The sequence below is a fragment of the Salmo salar genome, unplaced genomic scaffold (genome assembly GCF_905237065.1).
Source record: "Salmo salar unplaced genomic scaffold, Ssal_v3.1, whole genome shotgun sequence".
Classification (NCBI taxonomy): Eukaryota; Metazoa; Chordata; class Actinopteri; order Salmoniformes; family Salmonidae; genus Salmo; species Salmo salar.
Window position 1 is genome coordinate 156,327 of NW_025549570.1, and position 16,833 is coordinate 173,159.

Genomic DNA, 16,833 nt, shown 5'->3' on the forward strand with positions numbered 1-16,833 from the left:
ACCTATAGTAGTGACTATAACTAGGACCTATACTATAACTAGGACCTATAGTAGTGACTATAACTAGGACCTATAGTAGTGACTATAACTAGGACCTATACTATAACTAGGACCTATAGTAGTGACTATAACTAGGACCTATAGTAGTGACTATAACTAGGACCTATAGTAGTGACTATAACTAGGACCTATAGTAGTGACTATAACTAGGACCTATAGTAGTGACTATAACTAGGACCTATACTATAACTAGGACCTATAGTAGTGACTATAACTAGGACCTATAGTAGTGTCTATAACTAGGACCTATAGTAGTGACTATAACTAGGACCTATAGTAGTGACTAGGACCTATAGTAGTGTCTATAACTAGGACCTATAGTAGTGACTATAACTAGGACCTATAGTAGTGACTATAACTAGGACCTATAGTAGTGACTATAACTAGGACCAATAGTAGTGACTATAACTAGGACCTATAGTAGTGTCTATAACTAGGACCTATAGTAGTGACTATAACTAGGACCTATAGTAGTGACTATAACTAGGACCTATAGTAGTGACTATAACTAGGACCTATAGTAGTGTCTATAACTAGGACCTATAGTAGTGACTATAACTAGGACCTATAGTAGTGTCTATAACTAGGACCTATACTATAACTAGGACCTATAGTAGTGTCTATAACTAGGACCTATAGTAGTGACTATAACTAGGACCTATAGTAGTGACTATAACTAGGACCTATAGTAGTGACTATAACTAGGACCTATAGTAGTGACTATAACTAGGACCTATAGTAGTGACTATAACTAGGACCTATAGTAGTGACTATAACTAGGACCTATAGTAGTGACTATAACTAGGACCTATAGTAGTGACTATAACTAGGACCTATACTATAACTAGGACCTATAGTAGTGACTATAACTAGGACCTATAGTAGTGACTATAACTAGGACCTATAGTAGTGACTATAACTAGGACCTATAGTAGTGACTATAACTAGGACCTATAGTAGTGACTATAACTAGGACCTATAGTAGTGACTATAACTACGACCTATAGTAGTGACTATAACTACGACCTATAGTAGTGACTATAACTAGGACCTATAGTAGTGACTATAACTAGGACCTATACTATAACTAGGACCTATAGTAGTGACTATAACTTGGACCTATAGTAGTGTCTATAACTAGGACCTATAGTAGTGACTATAACTAGGACCTATACTATAACTAGGACCTATAGTAGTGACTATAACTAGGACCTATACTATAACTAGGACCTATAGTAGTGACTATAACTAGGACCTATACTATAACTAGGACCTATAGTAGTGACTATAACTAGGACCTATACTATAACTATGACCTATAGTAGTGTCTATAACTAGGACCTATAGTAGTGACTATAACTAGGACCTATACTATAACTAGGACCTATAGTAGTGACTATAACTAGGACCTATACTATAACTAGGACCTATAGTAGTGACTATAACTAGGACCTATAGTAGTGACTATAACTAGGACCTATAGTAGTGACTATAACTAGGACCTATAGTAGTGACTATAACTAGGACCTATAGTAGTGACTATAACTAGGACCTATAGTAGTGACTATAACTAGGACCTATAGTAGTGACTATAACTAGGACCTATAGTAGTGACTATAACTAGGACCTATAGTAGTGTCTATAACTAGGACCTATACTATAACTAGGACCTATAGTAGTGACTATAACTAGGACCTATACTATAACTAGGACCTATAGTAGTGACTATAACTAGGACCTATAGTAGTGTCTATAACTAGGACCTATAGTAGTGTCTATAACTAGGACCTATAGTAGTGACTATAACTAGGACCTATAGTAGTGACTATAACTAGGACCTATAGTAGTGACTATAACTAGGACCTATAGTAGTGTCTATAACTAGGACCTATAGTAGTGTCTATAACTAGGACCTATACTATAACTAGGACCTATAGTAGTGACTATAACTAGGACCTATAGTAGTGACTATAACTAGGACCTATACTATAACTAGGACCTATAGTAGTGTCTATAACTAGGACCTATAGTAGTGACTATAACTAGGACCTATACTATAACTAGGACCTATAGTAGTGACTATAACTAGGACCTATACTATAACTAGGACCTATAGTAGTGACTATAACTAGGACCTATAGTAGTGACTATAACTAGGACCTATAGTAGTGACTATAACTAGGACCTATAGTAGTGACTATAACTAGGACCTATAGTAGTGACTATAACTAGGACCTATAGTAGTGACTATAACTAGGACCTATACTATAACTAGGACCTATAGTAGTGACTATAACTAGGACCTATAGTAGTGACTATAACTAGGACCTATACTATAACTAGGACCTATAGTAGTGTCTATAACTAGGACCTATAGTAGTGACTATAACTAGGACCTATACTATAACTAGGACCTATAGTAGTGACTATAACTAGGACCTATACTATAACTAGGACCTATAGTAGTGACTATAACTAGGACCTATACTATAACTAGGACCTATAGTAGTGACTATAACTAGGACCTATAGTAGTGACTATAACTAGGACCTATAGTAGTGACTATAACTAGGACCTATAGTAGTGACTATAACTAGGACCTATAGTAGTGACTATAACTAGGACCTATAGTAGTGACTATAACTAGGACCTATACTATAACTAGGACCTATAGTAGTGACTATAACTAGGACCTATAGTAGTGACTATAACTAGGACCTATAGTAGTGACTATAACTAGGACCTATAGTAGTGACTATAACTAGGACCTATAGTAGTGACTATAACTAGGACCTATAGTAGTGTCTATAACTTGGACCTATAGTAGTGACTATAACTAGGACCTATAGTAGTGACTATAACTAGGACCTATAGTAGTGACTATAACTAGGACCTATAGTAGTGACTATAACTAGGACCTATAGTAGTGACTATAACTAGGACCTATAGTAGTGTCTATAACTAGGACCTATAGTAGTGACTATAACTAGGACCTATAGTAGTGACTATAACTAGGACCTATAGTAGTGACTATAACTAGGACCTATACTATAACTAGGACCTATAGTAGTGACTATAACTAGGACCTATACTATAACTAGGACCTATAGTAGTGACTATAACTAGGACCTATAGTAGTGACTATAACTAGGACCTATAGTAGTGACTATAACTAGGACCTATAGTAGTGACTATAACTAGGACCTATAGTAGTGACTATAACTAGGACCTATAGTAGTGACTATAACTAGGACCTATAGTAGTGACTATAACTAGGACCTATACTATAACTAGGACCTATAGTAGTGACTATAGCGAGGACCTATAGTAGTGACTATAACTAGGACCTATACTATAACTAGGACCTATAGTAGTGACTATAACTAGGACCTATAGTAGTGTCTATAACTAGGACCTATAGTAGTGACTATAACTAGGACCTATACTATAACTAGGACCTATAGTAGTGTCTATAGCGAGGACCTATACTATAACTAGGACCTATAGTAGTGACTATAACTAGGACCTATAGTAGTGTCTATAACTAGGACCTATAGTAGTGACTATAACTAGGACCTATACTATAACTAGGACCTATAGTAGTGACTATAACTAGGACCTATAGTAGTGACTATAGCGAGGACCTATAGTAGTGACTATAACTAGGACCTATACTATAACTAGGACCTATAGTAGTGACTATAACTAGGACCTATAGTAGTGACTATAACTAGGACCTATAGTAGTGTCTATAACTAGGACCTATAGTAGTGACTATAACTAGGACCTATACTACAACTAGGACCTATAGTAGTGACTATAACTAGGACCTATAGTAGTGACTATAACTAGGACCTATAGTAGTGACTATAACTAGGACCTATACTATAACTAGGACCTATAGTAGTGACTATAACTAGGACCTATACTATAACTAGGACCTATAGTAGTGACTATAACTAGGACCTATAGTAGTGACTATAACGAGGACCTATAGTAGTGACTATAACGAGGACCTATTAGTAGTGTCTATAGCGAGGACCTATAGTAGTGACTATAACTAGGAGCCAGAGTGTCCCTGACTAGGTTCCTGGCCCCTAACTGTGCAGAGGGAACAGATGCTCACTGAGTCTCCCCAAACCGTTCCTCTCTGGCTGAATGGAGCAGTGTTGGTGAGAGGCAGTGGGTTTTCTACAGCTGAACATCCTCGACTTGTTATTTCGTTCTTGATTTTTCTCCCAGGTTGCCAAACTCACCCACGCCATCTCCATCTTTACTGAAGGGATTCTGATGATGAAGACTACGCTGGTTGGAATCATCAAGGTCAGTTTTTAAATTAAAACGGCTTTAGATATGATGACTGCAGGTAGCCTAGTGGTTAGAGGGGAGGGACGGCAGGTAGTCTAGTGGTTAGAGTGGAGGGACGGCAGGTAGCCTAGTGGTTAGAGGGGAGGGACGGCAGGTAGCCTAGTGGTTAGAGTGGAGGGACGGCAGGTAGACTAGTGGTTAGAGTGGAGGGGCGGCAGGTAGCCTAGTGGTTAGAGTGGAGGGACGGCAGGTAGACTAGTGGTTAGAGTGGAGGGACGGCAGGTAGCCTAGTGGTTAGAGTGGAGGGACGGCAGGTAGCCTAGTGGTTAGAGGGGAGGGACGGCAGGTAGCCTAGTGGTTAGAGTGGAGGGACGGCAGGTAGCCTAGTGGTTAGAGTGGAGGGGCGGCAGGTAGCCTAGTGGTTAGAGTGGAGGGACGGCAGGTAGCCTAGTGGTTAGAGTGGAGGGACGGCAGGTAGCCTAGTGGTTAGAGTGGAGGGACGGCAGGTAGCCTAGTGGTTAGAGTGGAGGGACGGCAGGTAGCCTAGTGGTTAGAGTGGAGGGACGGCAGGTAGCCTAGTGGTTAGAGTGGAGGGACGGCAGGTAGCCTAGTGGTTAGAGTGGAGGGACGGCAGGTAGCCTAGTGGTTAGAGTGGAGGGACGGCAGGTAGACTAGTGGTTAGAGTGGAGGGGCGGCAGGTAGCCTAGTGGTTAGAGTGGAGGGACGGCAGGTAGCCTAGTGGTTAGAGTGGAGGGGCGGCAGGTAGCCTAGTGGTTAGAGTGGAGGGACGGCAGGTAGCCTAGTGGTTAGAGTGGAGGGGCGGCAGGTAGCCTAGTGGTTAGAGAGGGGGGAGGCAGGTAGCCTAGTGGTTAGAGTGGAGGGACGGCAGGTAGTCTAGTGGTTAGAGTGGAGGGGCGGCAGGTAGCCTAGTGGTTAGAGGGGAGGGACGGCAGGTAGCCTAGTGGTTAGAGTGGAGGGACGGCAGGTAGCCTAGTGGTTAGAGTGGAGGGACGGCAGGTAGCCTAGTGGTTAGAGTGGAGGGACGGCAGGTAGCCTAGTGGTTAGAGTGGAGGGACGGCAGGTAGCCTAGTGGTTAGAGTGGAGGGACGGCAGGTAGCCTAGTGGTTAGAGTGGAGGGACGGCAGGTAGCCTAGTGGTTAGAGTGGAGGGACGGCAGGTAGCCTAGTGGTTAGAGTGGAGGGACGGCAGGTAGCCTAGTGGTTAGAGGGGAGGGACGGCAGGTAGCCTAGTGGTTAGAGTGGAGGGACGGCAGGTAGCCTAGTGGTTAGAGTGGAGGGACGGCAGGTAGCCTAGTGGTTAGAGTGGAGGGACGGCAGGTAGCCTAGTGGTTAGAGTGGAGGGACGGCAGGTAGCCTAGTGGTTAGAGGGAGGGACGGCAGGTAGCCTAGTGGTTAGAGTGGAGGGACGGCAGGTAGCCTAGTGGTTAGAGTGGAGGGACGGCAGGTAGCCTAGTGGTTAGAGTGGAGGGACGGCAGGTAGCCTAGTGGTTAGAGTGGAGGGACGGCAGGTAGCCTAGTGGTTAGAGTGGAGGGACGGCAGGTAGACTAGTGGTTAGAGTGGAGGGACGGCAGGTAGCCTAGTGGTTAGAGTGGAGGGACGGCAGGTAGCCTAGTGGTTAGAGTGGAGGGGCGGCAGGTAGCCTAGTGGTTAGAGTGGAGGGACGGCAGGTAGTCTAGTGGTTAGAGTGGAGGGGCGGCAGGTAGCCTAGTGGTTAGAGAGGGGGGAGGCAGGTAGCCTAGTGGTTAGAGTGGAGGGACGGCAGGTAGTCTAGTGGTTAGAGTGGAGGGGCGGCAGGTAGCCTAGTGGTTAGAGGGGAGGGACGGCAGGTAGCCTAGTGGTTAGAGTGGAGGGACGGCAGGTAGCCTAGTGGTTAGAGTGGAGGGACGGCAGGTAGCCTAGTGGTTAGAGTGGAGGGACGGCAGGTAGCCTAGTGGTTAGAGTGGAGGGACGGCAGGTAGCCTAGTGGTTAGAGTGGAGGGACGGCAGGTAGCCTAGTGGTTAGAGTGGAGGGACGGCAGGTAGCCTAGTGGTTAGAGTGGAGGGACGGCAGGTAGCCTAGTGGTTAGAGTGGAGGGACGGCAGGTAGCCTAGTGGTTAGAGTGGAGGGGCGGCAGGTAGCCTAGTGGTTAGAGTGGAGGGTCGGCAGGTAGCCTAGTGGTTAGAGTGGAGGGACGGCAGGTAGCCTAGTGGTTAGAGTGGAGGGACGGCAGGTAGCCTAGTGGTTAGAGGGGGGAGGCAGGTAGCCTAGTGGTTAGAGGGTGGAGGCAGGTAGCCTAGTGGTTAGAGTGGAGGGACGGCAGGTAGCCTAGTGGTTAGAGTGGAGGGACGGCAGGTAGCCTAGTGGTTAGAGGGGGGAGGCAGGTAGCCTAGTGGTTAGAGGGGGAGGCAGGTAGCCTAGTGGTTAGAGTGGGGAGGCAGGTAGCCTAGTGGTTAGAGTGTAGGGACGGCAGGTAGCCTAGTGGTTAGAGTGGAGGGGCGGCAGGGTAGCCTAGTGGTTAGAGTGGAGGGGCTGCAGGGTAGCCTAGTGGTTAGAGTGGAGGGACGGCAGGTAGCCTAGTGGTTAGAGTGGAGGGACGGCAGGTAGCCTAGTGGTTAGAGTGGGGAGGCAGGTAGCCTAGTGGTTAGAGTGGAGGGACGGCAGGTAGCCTAGTGGTTAGAGGGGGAGGCAGGTAGCCTAGTGGTTAGAGTGGGGAGGCAGGTAGCCTAGTGGTTAGAGGGGGAGGCAGGTAGCCTAGTGGTTAGAGTGGAGGGACGGCAGGTAGCCTAGTGGTTAGAGGGGGAGGCAGGTAGCCTAGTGGTTAGAGGGGGGAGGCAGGTAGCCTAGTGGTTAGAGTGGAGGGACGGCAGGTAGCCTAGTGGTTAGAGTGGAGGGACGGCGGGTAGCCTAGTGGTTAGAGTGGAGGGACGGCGGGTAGCCTAGTGGTTAGAGTGGAGGGACGGCGGGTAGCCTAGTGGTTAGAGTGGAGGGACGGCAGGTAGCCTAGTGGTTAGAGTGGAGGGACGGCAGGTAGCCTAGTGGTTAGAGGGTTGGGCCAGTAACCGAAAGGTTGCTAGATGGAATCCCCCGAGCTGACAAGGTATAACAATCTGTCGTTCTGCCCCTGAACAAGGTAAAACAATCTGTCGTTCTGCCCCTGAACAAGGTAAAACAATCTGTCGTTCTGCCCCTGAACAAGGTAAAACAATCTGTCGTTCTGCCCCTGAACAAGGTATAACAATCTGTCGTTCTGCCCCTGAACAAGGTATAACAATCTGTCGTTCTGCCCCTGAACAAGGCATAAACAATCTGTCGTTCTGCCCCTGAACAAGGTAAAACAATCTGTCGTTCTGCCCCTGAACAAGGTAAAACAATCTGTCGTTCTGCCCCTGAACAAGGTATAACAATCTGTCGTTCTGCCCCTGAACAAGGTATAACAATCTGTCGTTCTGCCCCTGAACAAGGTAAAACAATCTGTCGTTCTGCCCCTGAACAAGGTAAAACAATCTGTCGTTCTGCCCCTGAACAAGGTAAAACAATCTGTCGTTCTGCCCCTGAACAAGGTAAAACAATCTGTCGTTCTGCCCCTGAACAAGGTAAAACAATCTGTCGTTCTGCCCCTGAACAAGGTAAAACAATCTGTCGTTCTGCCCCTGAACAAGGTAAAACAATCTGTCGTTCTGCCCCTGAACAAGGTAAAACAATCTGTCGTTCTGCCCCTGAACAAGGTAAAACAATCTGTCGTTTCTGCCCCTGAACAAGGTAAAACAATCTGTCGTTCTGCCCCTGAACAAGGTAAAACAATCTGTCGTTCTGCCCCTGAACAAGGTAAAACAATCTGTCGTTCTGCCCCTGAACAAGGTAAAACAATCTGTCGTTCTGCCCCTGAACAAGGTAAAACAATCTGTCGTTCTGCCCCTGAACAAGGTAAAACAATCTGTCGTTCTGCCCCTGAACAAGGTATAACAATCTGTCGTTCTGCCCCTGAACAAGGTAAAACAATCTGTCGTTCTGCCCCTGAACAAGGTAAAACAATCTGTCGTTCTGCCCCTGAACAAGGTAAAACAATCTGTCGTTCTGCCCCTGAACAAGGTAAAACAATCTGTCGTTCTGCCCCTGAACAAGGTATAACAATCTGTCGTTCTGCCCCTGAACAAGGTAAAACAATCTGTCGTTCTGCCCCTGAACAAGGTAAAACAATCTGTCGTTCTGCCCCTGAACAAGATAAACAATCTGTCGTTCTGCCCCTGAACAAGGTAAAACAATCTGTCGTTCTGCCCCTGAACAAGGTATAACAATCTGTCGTTCTGCCCCTGAACAAGGTAAAACAATCTGTCGTTCTGCCCCTGAACAAGGTATAACAATCTGTCGTTCTGCCCCTGAACAAGGTATAACAATCTGTCGTTCTGCCCCTGAACAAGGTAAAACAATCTGTCGTTCTGCCCCTGAACAAGGTAAAACAATCTGTCGTTCTGCCCCTGAACAAGGTAAAACAATCTGTCGTTCTGCCCCTGAACAAGGTAAAACAATCTGTCGTTCTGCCCCTGAACAAGGTAAAACAATCTGTCGTTCTGCCCCTGAACAAGGTAAAACAATCTGTCGTTCTGCCCCTGAACAAGGTAAAACAATCTGTCGTTCTGCCCCTGAACAAGGTATAACAATCTGTCGTTCTGCCCCTGAACAAGGTATAACAATCTGTCGTTCTGCCCCTGAACAAGGTAAAACAATCTGTCGTTCTGCCCCTGAACAAGGTATAACAATCTGTCGTTCTGCCCCTGAACAAGGTAAAACAATCTGTCGTTCTGCCCCTGAACAAGGTATAACAATCTGTCGTTCTGCCCCTGAACAAGGTATAACAATCTGTCGTTCTGCCCCTGAACAAGGTAAAACAATCTGTCGTTCTGCCCCTGAACAAGGTAAAACAATCTGTCGTTCTGCCCCTGAACAAGGTAAAACAATCTGTCGTTCTGCCCCTGAACAAGGTATAACAATCTGTCGTTCTGCCCCTGAACAAGGTAAAACAATCTGTCGTTCTGCCCCTGAACAAGGTAAAACAATCTGTCGTTCTGCCCTGAACAAGGTAAAACAATCTGTCGTTCTGCCCCTGAACAAGGTAAAACAATCTGTCGTTCTGCCCCTGAACAAGGTAAAACAATCTGTCGTTCTGCCCCTGAACAAGGTAAAACAATCTGTCGTTCTGCCCCTGAACAAGGTAAAACAATCTGTCGTTCTGCCCCTGAACAAGGTAAAACAATCTGTCGTTCTGCCCCTGAACAAGGTAAAACAATCTGTCGTTCTGCCCCTGAACAAGGTAAAACAATCTGTCGTTCTGCCCCTGAACAAGGTAAAACAATCTGTCGTTCTGCCCCTGAACAAGGTAAAACAATCTGTCGTTCTGCCCCTGAACAAGGTAAAACAATCTGTCGTTCTGCCCCTGAACAAGGTAAAACAATCTGTCGTTCTGCCCCTGAACAAGGTATAACAATCTGTCGTTCTGCCCCTGAACAAGGTATAACAATCTGTCGTTCTGCCCCTGAACAAGGTAAAACAATCTGTCGTTCTGCCCCTGAACAAGGTAAAACAATCTGTCGTTCTGCCCCTGAACAAGGTATAACAATCTGTCGTTCTGCCCCTGAACAAGGTATAACAATCTGTCGTTCTGCCCCTGAACAAGGTAAAACAATCTGTCGTTCTGCCCCTGAACAAGGTATAACAATCTGTCGTTCTGCCCCTGAACAAGGTAAAACAATCTGTCGTTCTGCCCCTGAACAAGGTAAAACAATCTGTCGTTCTGCCCCTGAACAAGGTAAAACAATCTGTCGTTCTGCCCCTGAACAAGGTAAAACAATCTGTCGTTCTGCCCCTGAACAAGGTAAAACAATCTGTCGTTCTGCCCCTGAACAAGGTAAAACAATCTGTCGTTCTGCCCCTGAACAAGGTAAAACAATCTGTCGTTCTGCCCCTGAACAAGGCATAACAATCTGTCGTTCTGCCCCTGAACAAGGTAAAACAATCTGTCGTTCTGCCCCTGAACAAGGTAAAACAATCTGTCGTTCTGCCCCTGAACAAGGTATAACAATCTGTCGTTCTGCCCCTGAACAAGTGTCAGGAGAATGTTCAATCCCAGTGACGATAACTAAACAGTAATTTAAGCTTTGACCAATCCCCCGAGGTTTATAAGACCCTGGGATTTAATAATAATTAGGCTAAGTCTCAGATTCTCCAAATGGTTCATTGTTCTTTATTCACGAGAGCTCTGAAGTCAAAAATGCAAACACAGTCATTTTATAACTCCCACCTACAACACACACACACACACACAGTTTATCACTTTTGTACCAGCCTGGCAGTTTCTAGCCGTTTCTCTCCTCCCTAGATTAGAGGGGCCTTGGAAAGGCCCTCCTTCCTGTTGTCAGTTTTCAGAGTTACAACCAGGTCATGTGTAGTTCAGTTGTCCTTTGTTTTCTCAACCATACCTTTCTCACCCTTAACTTGTCTCACACACATTATTGGATTATAGTCTTATAATTCTAATACATTTCACACCGTTAAATACGTTTCAGGGTGGAATTCTTTAGTCATTACTTTAAACATATAAATTCCTTTATCAACAAGGCAGTTAACCCACTGTTCGTCATGGTGGTCGTCATTGTAAAATAAGAATTTGTTCTTAACTGACTTGCCTCGTTTTAAATAAAAGTTAAATAAAATAAAAATATATATTTTTATAATTGAGAAAATGTGTCTAAATGCATAAGTCTTACCTTTTTCATGGCGTCTCTTCAGGTGGATCCCAAGCAGCTCCTGGAAGATGGTATCAGGAAGGAGTTGGTGAGAAGAGTAGCCTACGCTCTACACAAAGGACTTATCTTTAACCCCAAGGCTAAGGTGAGATATCTGACCATGACACAGCACAATATCAACCGTTCCGTGGGGCTCCCGAGTGGCGCAGCGGTCTAAGGCACTGCATCTCAGTGCTAGAGGAGTCACTACAGTCCCTGGTTCGATTCCAGGCTGTATCACATCCCGGCCGTGATTGGGAGTCCCATAGGGTGGCGCACAATTGACCCAGCGTCGTCCGGGTTTGGCCGGGGTAGGCCGTCCATTGTAAATAAGAATTGTTTCTTAACTGACTTGCCTAGTTAAATAAGTTACATTTATAAATATATCCTCAGTACCATTCAGCACAATGTTAACCGTCACTTTCAAAACTTTCTAAGTTTGTTCAGGTTTTATTCATGACAGAATACAAAACAAACTTGTCTGCTAACTTGAAAATGTAAAAAGAAATGAAGTGTTGCAGAATATGAATCGTGGTAAATTTCAATCTCACACCTGGTCAGACCAGTGAGTTGATGCTGAAGCTGAAGGAGATGGCAGCCACCATGGATGGCTTCTACCGGTCCTTTGAGTACATCCAGGATTACGTCTCCATCTACGGCCTGAAGATCTGGCAGGAGGAAGTCTCTCGTATCATCAACTACAACGTGGAGCAGGAATGCAACAGTTTCCTGCGCACCAAGGTTGGACCTTTTATTTATATATATATATATATATATATATATATATATATATATATATATATATATATATATATATATATATATATATATATATATATATATAGTCACATGGCTCTTTCTCAGTTGGTCTGGTTGATTCCTTTAAACATTAAAACATCATCCAAAACGAACGAGGAAACATTACATTCCTCGCCTCGTTCTCAATCGTATTGGAGGAGAAGGTCCAAGCCTCCCGTCTTCTAATTAAATCAAAGTTTATTTGTCACGTGCGCCGAATACAGTGAAATGTTTACTTACAGGCTCTAACCAACAGTGCAAAAAAGGTATTAGGTGAACAATAGGTAGGTAAAGAAATAAAACAACAGTAAAAAGACAGGATATACACAGTAGAGAGGATATATACAGTAGAGGTTATATACAGTAGAGAGGCTATATACAGTAGAGAGACTATATACAGTAGCAAGGCTATATACAGTAGAGGTTATATACAGTAGAGGTTATATACAGTAGAGAGGCTATATACAGTAGAGGTTATATACAGTAGAGAGGATATATACAGTAGACAGGATATACACAGTAGAGAGGATATATACAGTAGAGGTTATATACAGTAGAGAGGATATATACAGTAGAGAGGCTATATACAGTAGACAGGATATACACAGTAGAGAGGATATATACAGTAGAGGTTATATACAGTAGAGAGGCTATATACAGTAGAGAGGCTATATACAGTAGAGAGGCTATATACAGTAGAGAGGCTATACGCAGTAGAGAGGCTATACACAGTAGAGAGGCTACACGCAGTAGAGAGGCTATAGACAGTAGAGAGGCTATATAGAGTAGAGAGGCTATAAACAGTATATATTAGCTGGTTGAATCAGGTTAGTTACAACTGGGCGTTGGATTGAAAACCATACAGGAGAGTAGCTCTCCAGAAACGGGGTTGGGAAAGCCCTGGTTTAAATGATATACGTACTATTTAAACGGCTAATGTTTAGCTCTTTGTGTTTCTTAGATCCAGGATTGGCAGAGTGTCTACCAGTCGACTCATATCCCCATCCCCAAGTTCCCCTCGGTCGATGAGTCGGCCACCTTCATAGGACGACTCTGTAGAGAGATCCTCCGCATCACAGACCCCAAGTAGGTATCTCTCTCCATGTCATCTTGGTGGCATCAGTCTGTTAGCTTATAGGTACACTGCCTTCTCATTCAAGGGTATTTATTTGTACTATTTTCTACATTGTAGAATATATATATATATATATATATATATATAAATTTTTTTTAAACGATGAAATTACACATATGGAGTCATGTAGTAACCAAACAAGTTAATAGCCACCCTTTGCCTTGATGACAGCTTTGCACACTCTTGGCATTCTCTCAACCAGCTTCACCTGGAATGCTTTTCCAACAGTCATCAAGGCGAAAGGGTGGCTATTTGAAGATTAGTTATGGAAGGTAGCGTTGGTGTTCTTTTAACACGTCTGTTTTGGGTTTACTCTCTTCTCAGTGCTTTGAAAATATGTCTTAATAATGCTACGGTTGACCTGTTACCTGTGTTCCCAGAGTGACGTGTTACATGGACCAGTTGAACACCTGGTACGACCTGAAGACCCACCAGGAAGTGACCAACAACCGTCTGTTCTCTGAGATACAGGACACCTTGGGGACCTTCGGCCTCAACGGGCTCGACAGGCTACTCTGCTTCATGATCGTCAAGGAACTGCAGGTCACATGATATTATGAAACCCAGCCTGCCAGCCTATGAATACAACTCTCCTATCTATTAGGATGCTATGGAACCTTACTACCTCAGTCCTAACAACTATTTAACCTTTTTATTTAACCAGCTTGTACCCATTTTTTTGTACTTCAAACAATCATGATATTGAGGTCAATATGAGTTTGCTGTTATATTTTAATACAGATACTGTCATTCGTAGCTTTACTTTTCTGTAGAGACAACGCCAGTCATTATCATTCAACAAGCACATATTGCAGTGTGAGTCGGCTCACCTGTTTTTAAATCTTGAATACATTTAGAGTCATTCAGGTGTTTCCGGGTTTGTTATTGCTTCCCCTCAAGGTTCCGTAACATGACAGGTTTTTGTTCCGTTAGAACTTCCTGTCGGTGTTTCAGAAGACCATCCTGAGAGACAAGGCTATGGTGGATGTCTTTAAAGCCATGCTGAGCGCTGTCAATCCCGTCAAAGGTATTGTGGGTAGGTATCAACAGCTCAGGAAGGATTCTTACCAGGGTTGTGTACAACTTTTTGCAGTGGAAACCAAAAAAATTGTCATTTTCTTCCATTTGGTGCCAAGTGAACAGGACCCAGAGATTATGACCAGGGAACATTATCCTCCCAGTGAACAGGAGATTATGACCAGGGAACATTATCCTCCCACTGAACAGGAGATTATGACCAGGGAACATTATCCTCCCACTGAACAGGAGATTATGACCAGGGAACATTATCCTCCCACTGAACAGGACCCAGAGATTATGACCAGGGAACATTATCCTCCCAGTGAACAGGAGATTATGACCAGGGAACATTATCCTCCCACTGAACAGGAGATTATGACCAGGGAACATTATCCTCCCACTGAACAGGAGATTATGACCAGGGAACATTATCCTCCCAGTGAACAGGAGATTATGACCAGGGAACATTATCCTCCCAGAGAACAGGAGATTATGACCAGGGAACATTATCCTCCCACTGAACAGGAGATTATGACCAGGGAACATTAGGCTCCCACTGAACAGGAGATTCTGAACAGGTAACATTATCCTCCCACTGAACAGGACCCAGAGATTATGACCAGGGAACATTATCCTCCCAGTGAACAGGAGATTATGACCAGGGAACATTATCCTCCCACTGAACAGGAGATTATGACCAGGGAACATTATCCTCCCACTGAACAGGAGATTATGACCAGGGAACATTAGGCTCCCACTGAACAGGAGATTATGACCAGGGAACATTATCCTCCCACTGAACAGGACCCAGAGATTATGACCAGGGAACATTATCCTCCCAGTGAACAGGAGATTATGACCAGGGAACATTATCCTCCCACTGAACAGGAGATTATGACCAGGGAACATTATCCTCCCAGTGAACAGGAGATTATGACCAGGTAACATTATCCTCCCACTGAACAGGACCCAGAGATTATGACCAGGGAACATTATCCTCCCAGTGAACAGGAGATTATGACCAGGGAACATTATCCTCCCACTGAACAGGAGATTATGACCAGGGAACATTATCCTCCCACTGAACAGGAGATTATGACCAGGGAACATTATCCTCCCAGTGAACAGGAGATTATGACCAGGGAACATTATCCTCCCAGTGAACAGGACCCAGAGATTATGACCAGGGAACATTATCCTCCCAGTGAACAGGAGATTATGACCAGGGAACATTATCCTCCCACTGAACAGGACCCAGAGATTATGACCAGGGAACATTATCCTCCCACTGAACAGGGGATTATGACCAGGGAACATTATCCTCCCACTGAACAGGAGATTATGACCAGGGAACATTATCCTCCCACTGAACAGGAGATTATGACCAGGGAACATTATCCTCCCAGTGAACAGGAGATTATGACCAGGGAACATTATCCTCCCAGTGAACAGGAGATTATGACCAGGGAACATTATCCTCCCACTGAACAGGAGATTATGACCAGGGAACATTAGGCTCCCACTGAACAGGAGATTCTGAACAGGTAACATTATCCTCCCACTGAACAGGAGATTATGACCAGGGAACATTATCCTCCCACTGAACAGGAGATTATGACCAGGGAACATTAGGCTCCCACTGAACAGGAGATTATGACCAGGGAACATTATCCTCCCACTGAACAGGACCCAGAGATTATGACCAGGGAACATTATCCTCCCAGTGAACAGGAGATTATGACCAGGGAACATTATCCTCCCACTGAACAGGAGATTATGACCAGGGAACATTATCCTCCCACTGAACAGGAGATTATGACCAGGGAACATTATCCTCCCACTGAACAGGAGATTATGACCAGGGAACATTATCCTCCCAGTGAACAGGAGATTATGACCAGGGAACATTATCCTCCCACTGAACAGGACCCAGAGATTATGACCAGGGAACATTATCCTCCCACTGAACAGGGGATTATGACCAGGGAACATTATCCTCCCACTGAACAGGAGATTATGACCAGGGAACATTATCCTCCCACTGAACAGGAGATTATGACCAGGGAACATTATCCTCCCAGTGAACAGGAGATTATGACCAGGGAACATTATCCTCCCAGTGAACAGGAGATTATGACCAGGGAACATTATCCTCCCACTGAACAGGAGATTATGACCAGGGAACATTAGGCTCCCACTGAACAGGAGATTCTGAACAGGTAACATTATCCTCCCACTGAACAGGACCCAGAGATTATGACCAGGGAACATTATCCTCCCAGTGAACAGGAGATTATGACCAGGGAACATTATCCTCCCACTGAACAGGAGATTATGACCAGGGAACATTATCCTCCCACTGAACAGGAGATTATGACCAGGGAACATTAGGCTCCCACTGAACAGGAGATTATGACCAGGGAACATTATCCTCCCACTGAACAGGACCCAGAGATTATGACCAGGGAACATTATCCTCCCAGTGAACAGGAGATTATGACCAGGGAACATTATCCTCCCACTGAACAGGAGATTATGACCAGGGAACATTATCCTCCCAGTGAACAGGAGATTATGACCAGGTAACATTATCCTCCCACTGAACAGGACCCAGAGATTATGACCAGGGAACATTATCCTCCCAGTGAACAGGAGATTATGACCAGGGAACATTATCCTCCCACTGAACAGGAGATTATGACCAGGGAACATTATCCTCCCACTGAACAGGA

At 44.7% G+C, this 16,833-nt stretch overlaps 1 protein-coding gene across 3 annotated transcripts in view; it reads left to right on the plus strand.

The window, feature by feature from the left end:
- The window catches only part of LOC106593536 (WASH complex subunit 5), a 52,182-nt gene that overhangs the window by 25,725 nt on the left and 9,624 nt on the right, over positions 1-16,833 (plus strand). For all 3 annotated transcript variants that reach the window (XM_045713415.1, XM_045713417.1, XM_045713416.1), the window contains exons 17-22: positions 4,303-4,383; positions 11,153-11,254; positions 11,710-11,889; positions 12,908-13,032; positions 13,462-13,624; positions 14,015-14,117. In XM_045713415.1, the coding sequence (XP_045569371.1) occupies positions 4,303-4,383; positions 11,153-11,254; positions 11,710-11,889; positions 12,908-13,032; positions 13,462-13,624; positions 14,015-14,117 (754 nt within the window). The remainder of the gene's footprint in view (positions 1-4,302; positions 4,384-11,152; positions 11,255-11,709; positions 11,890-12,907; positions 13,033-13,461; positions 13,625-14,014; positions 14,118-16,833) is intronic.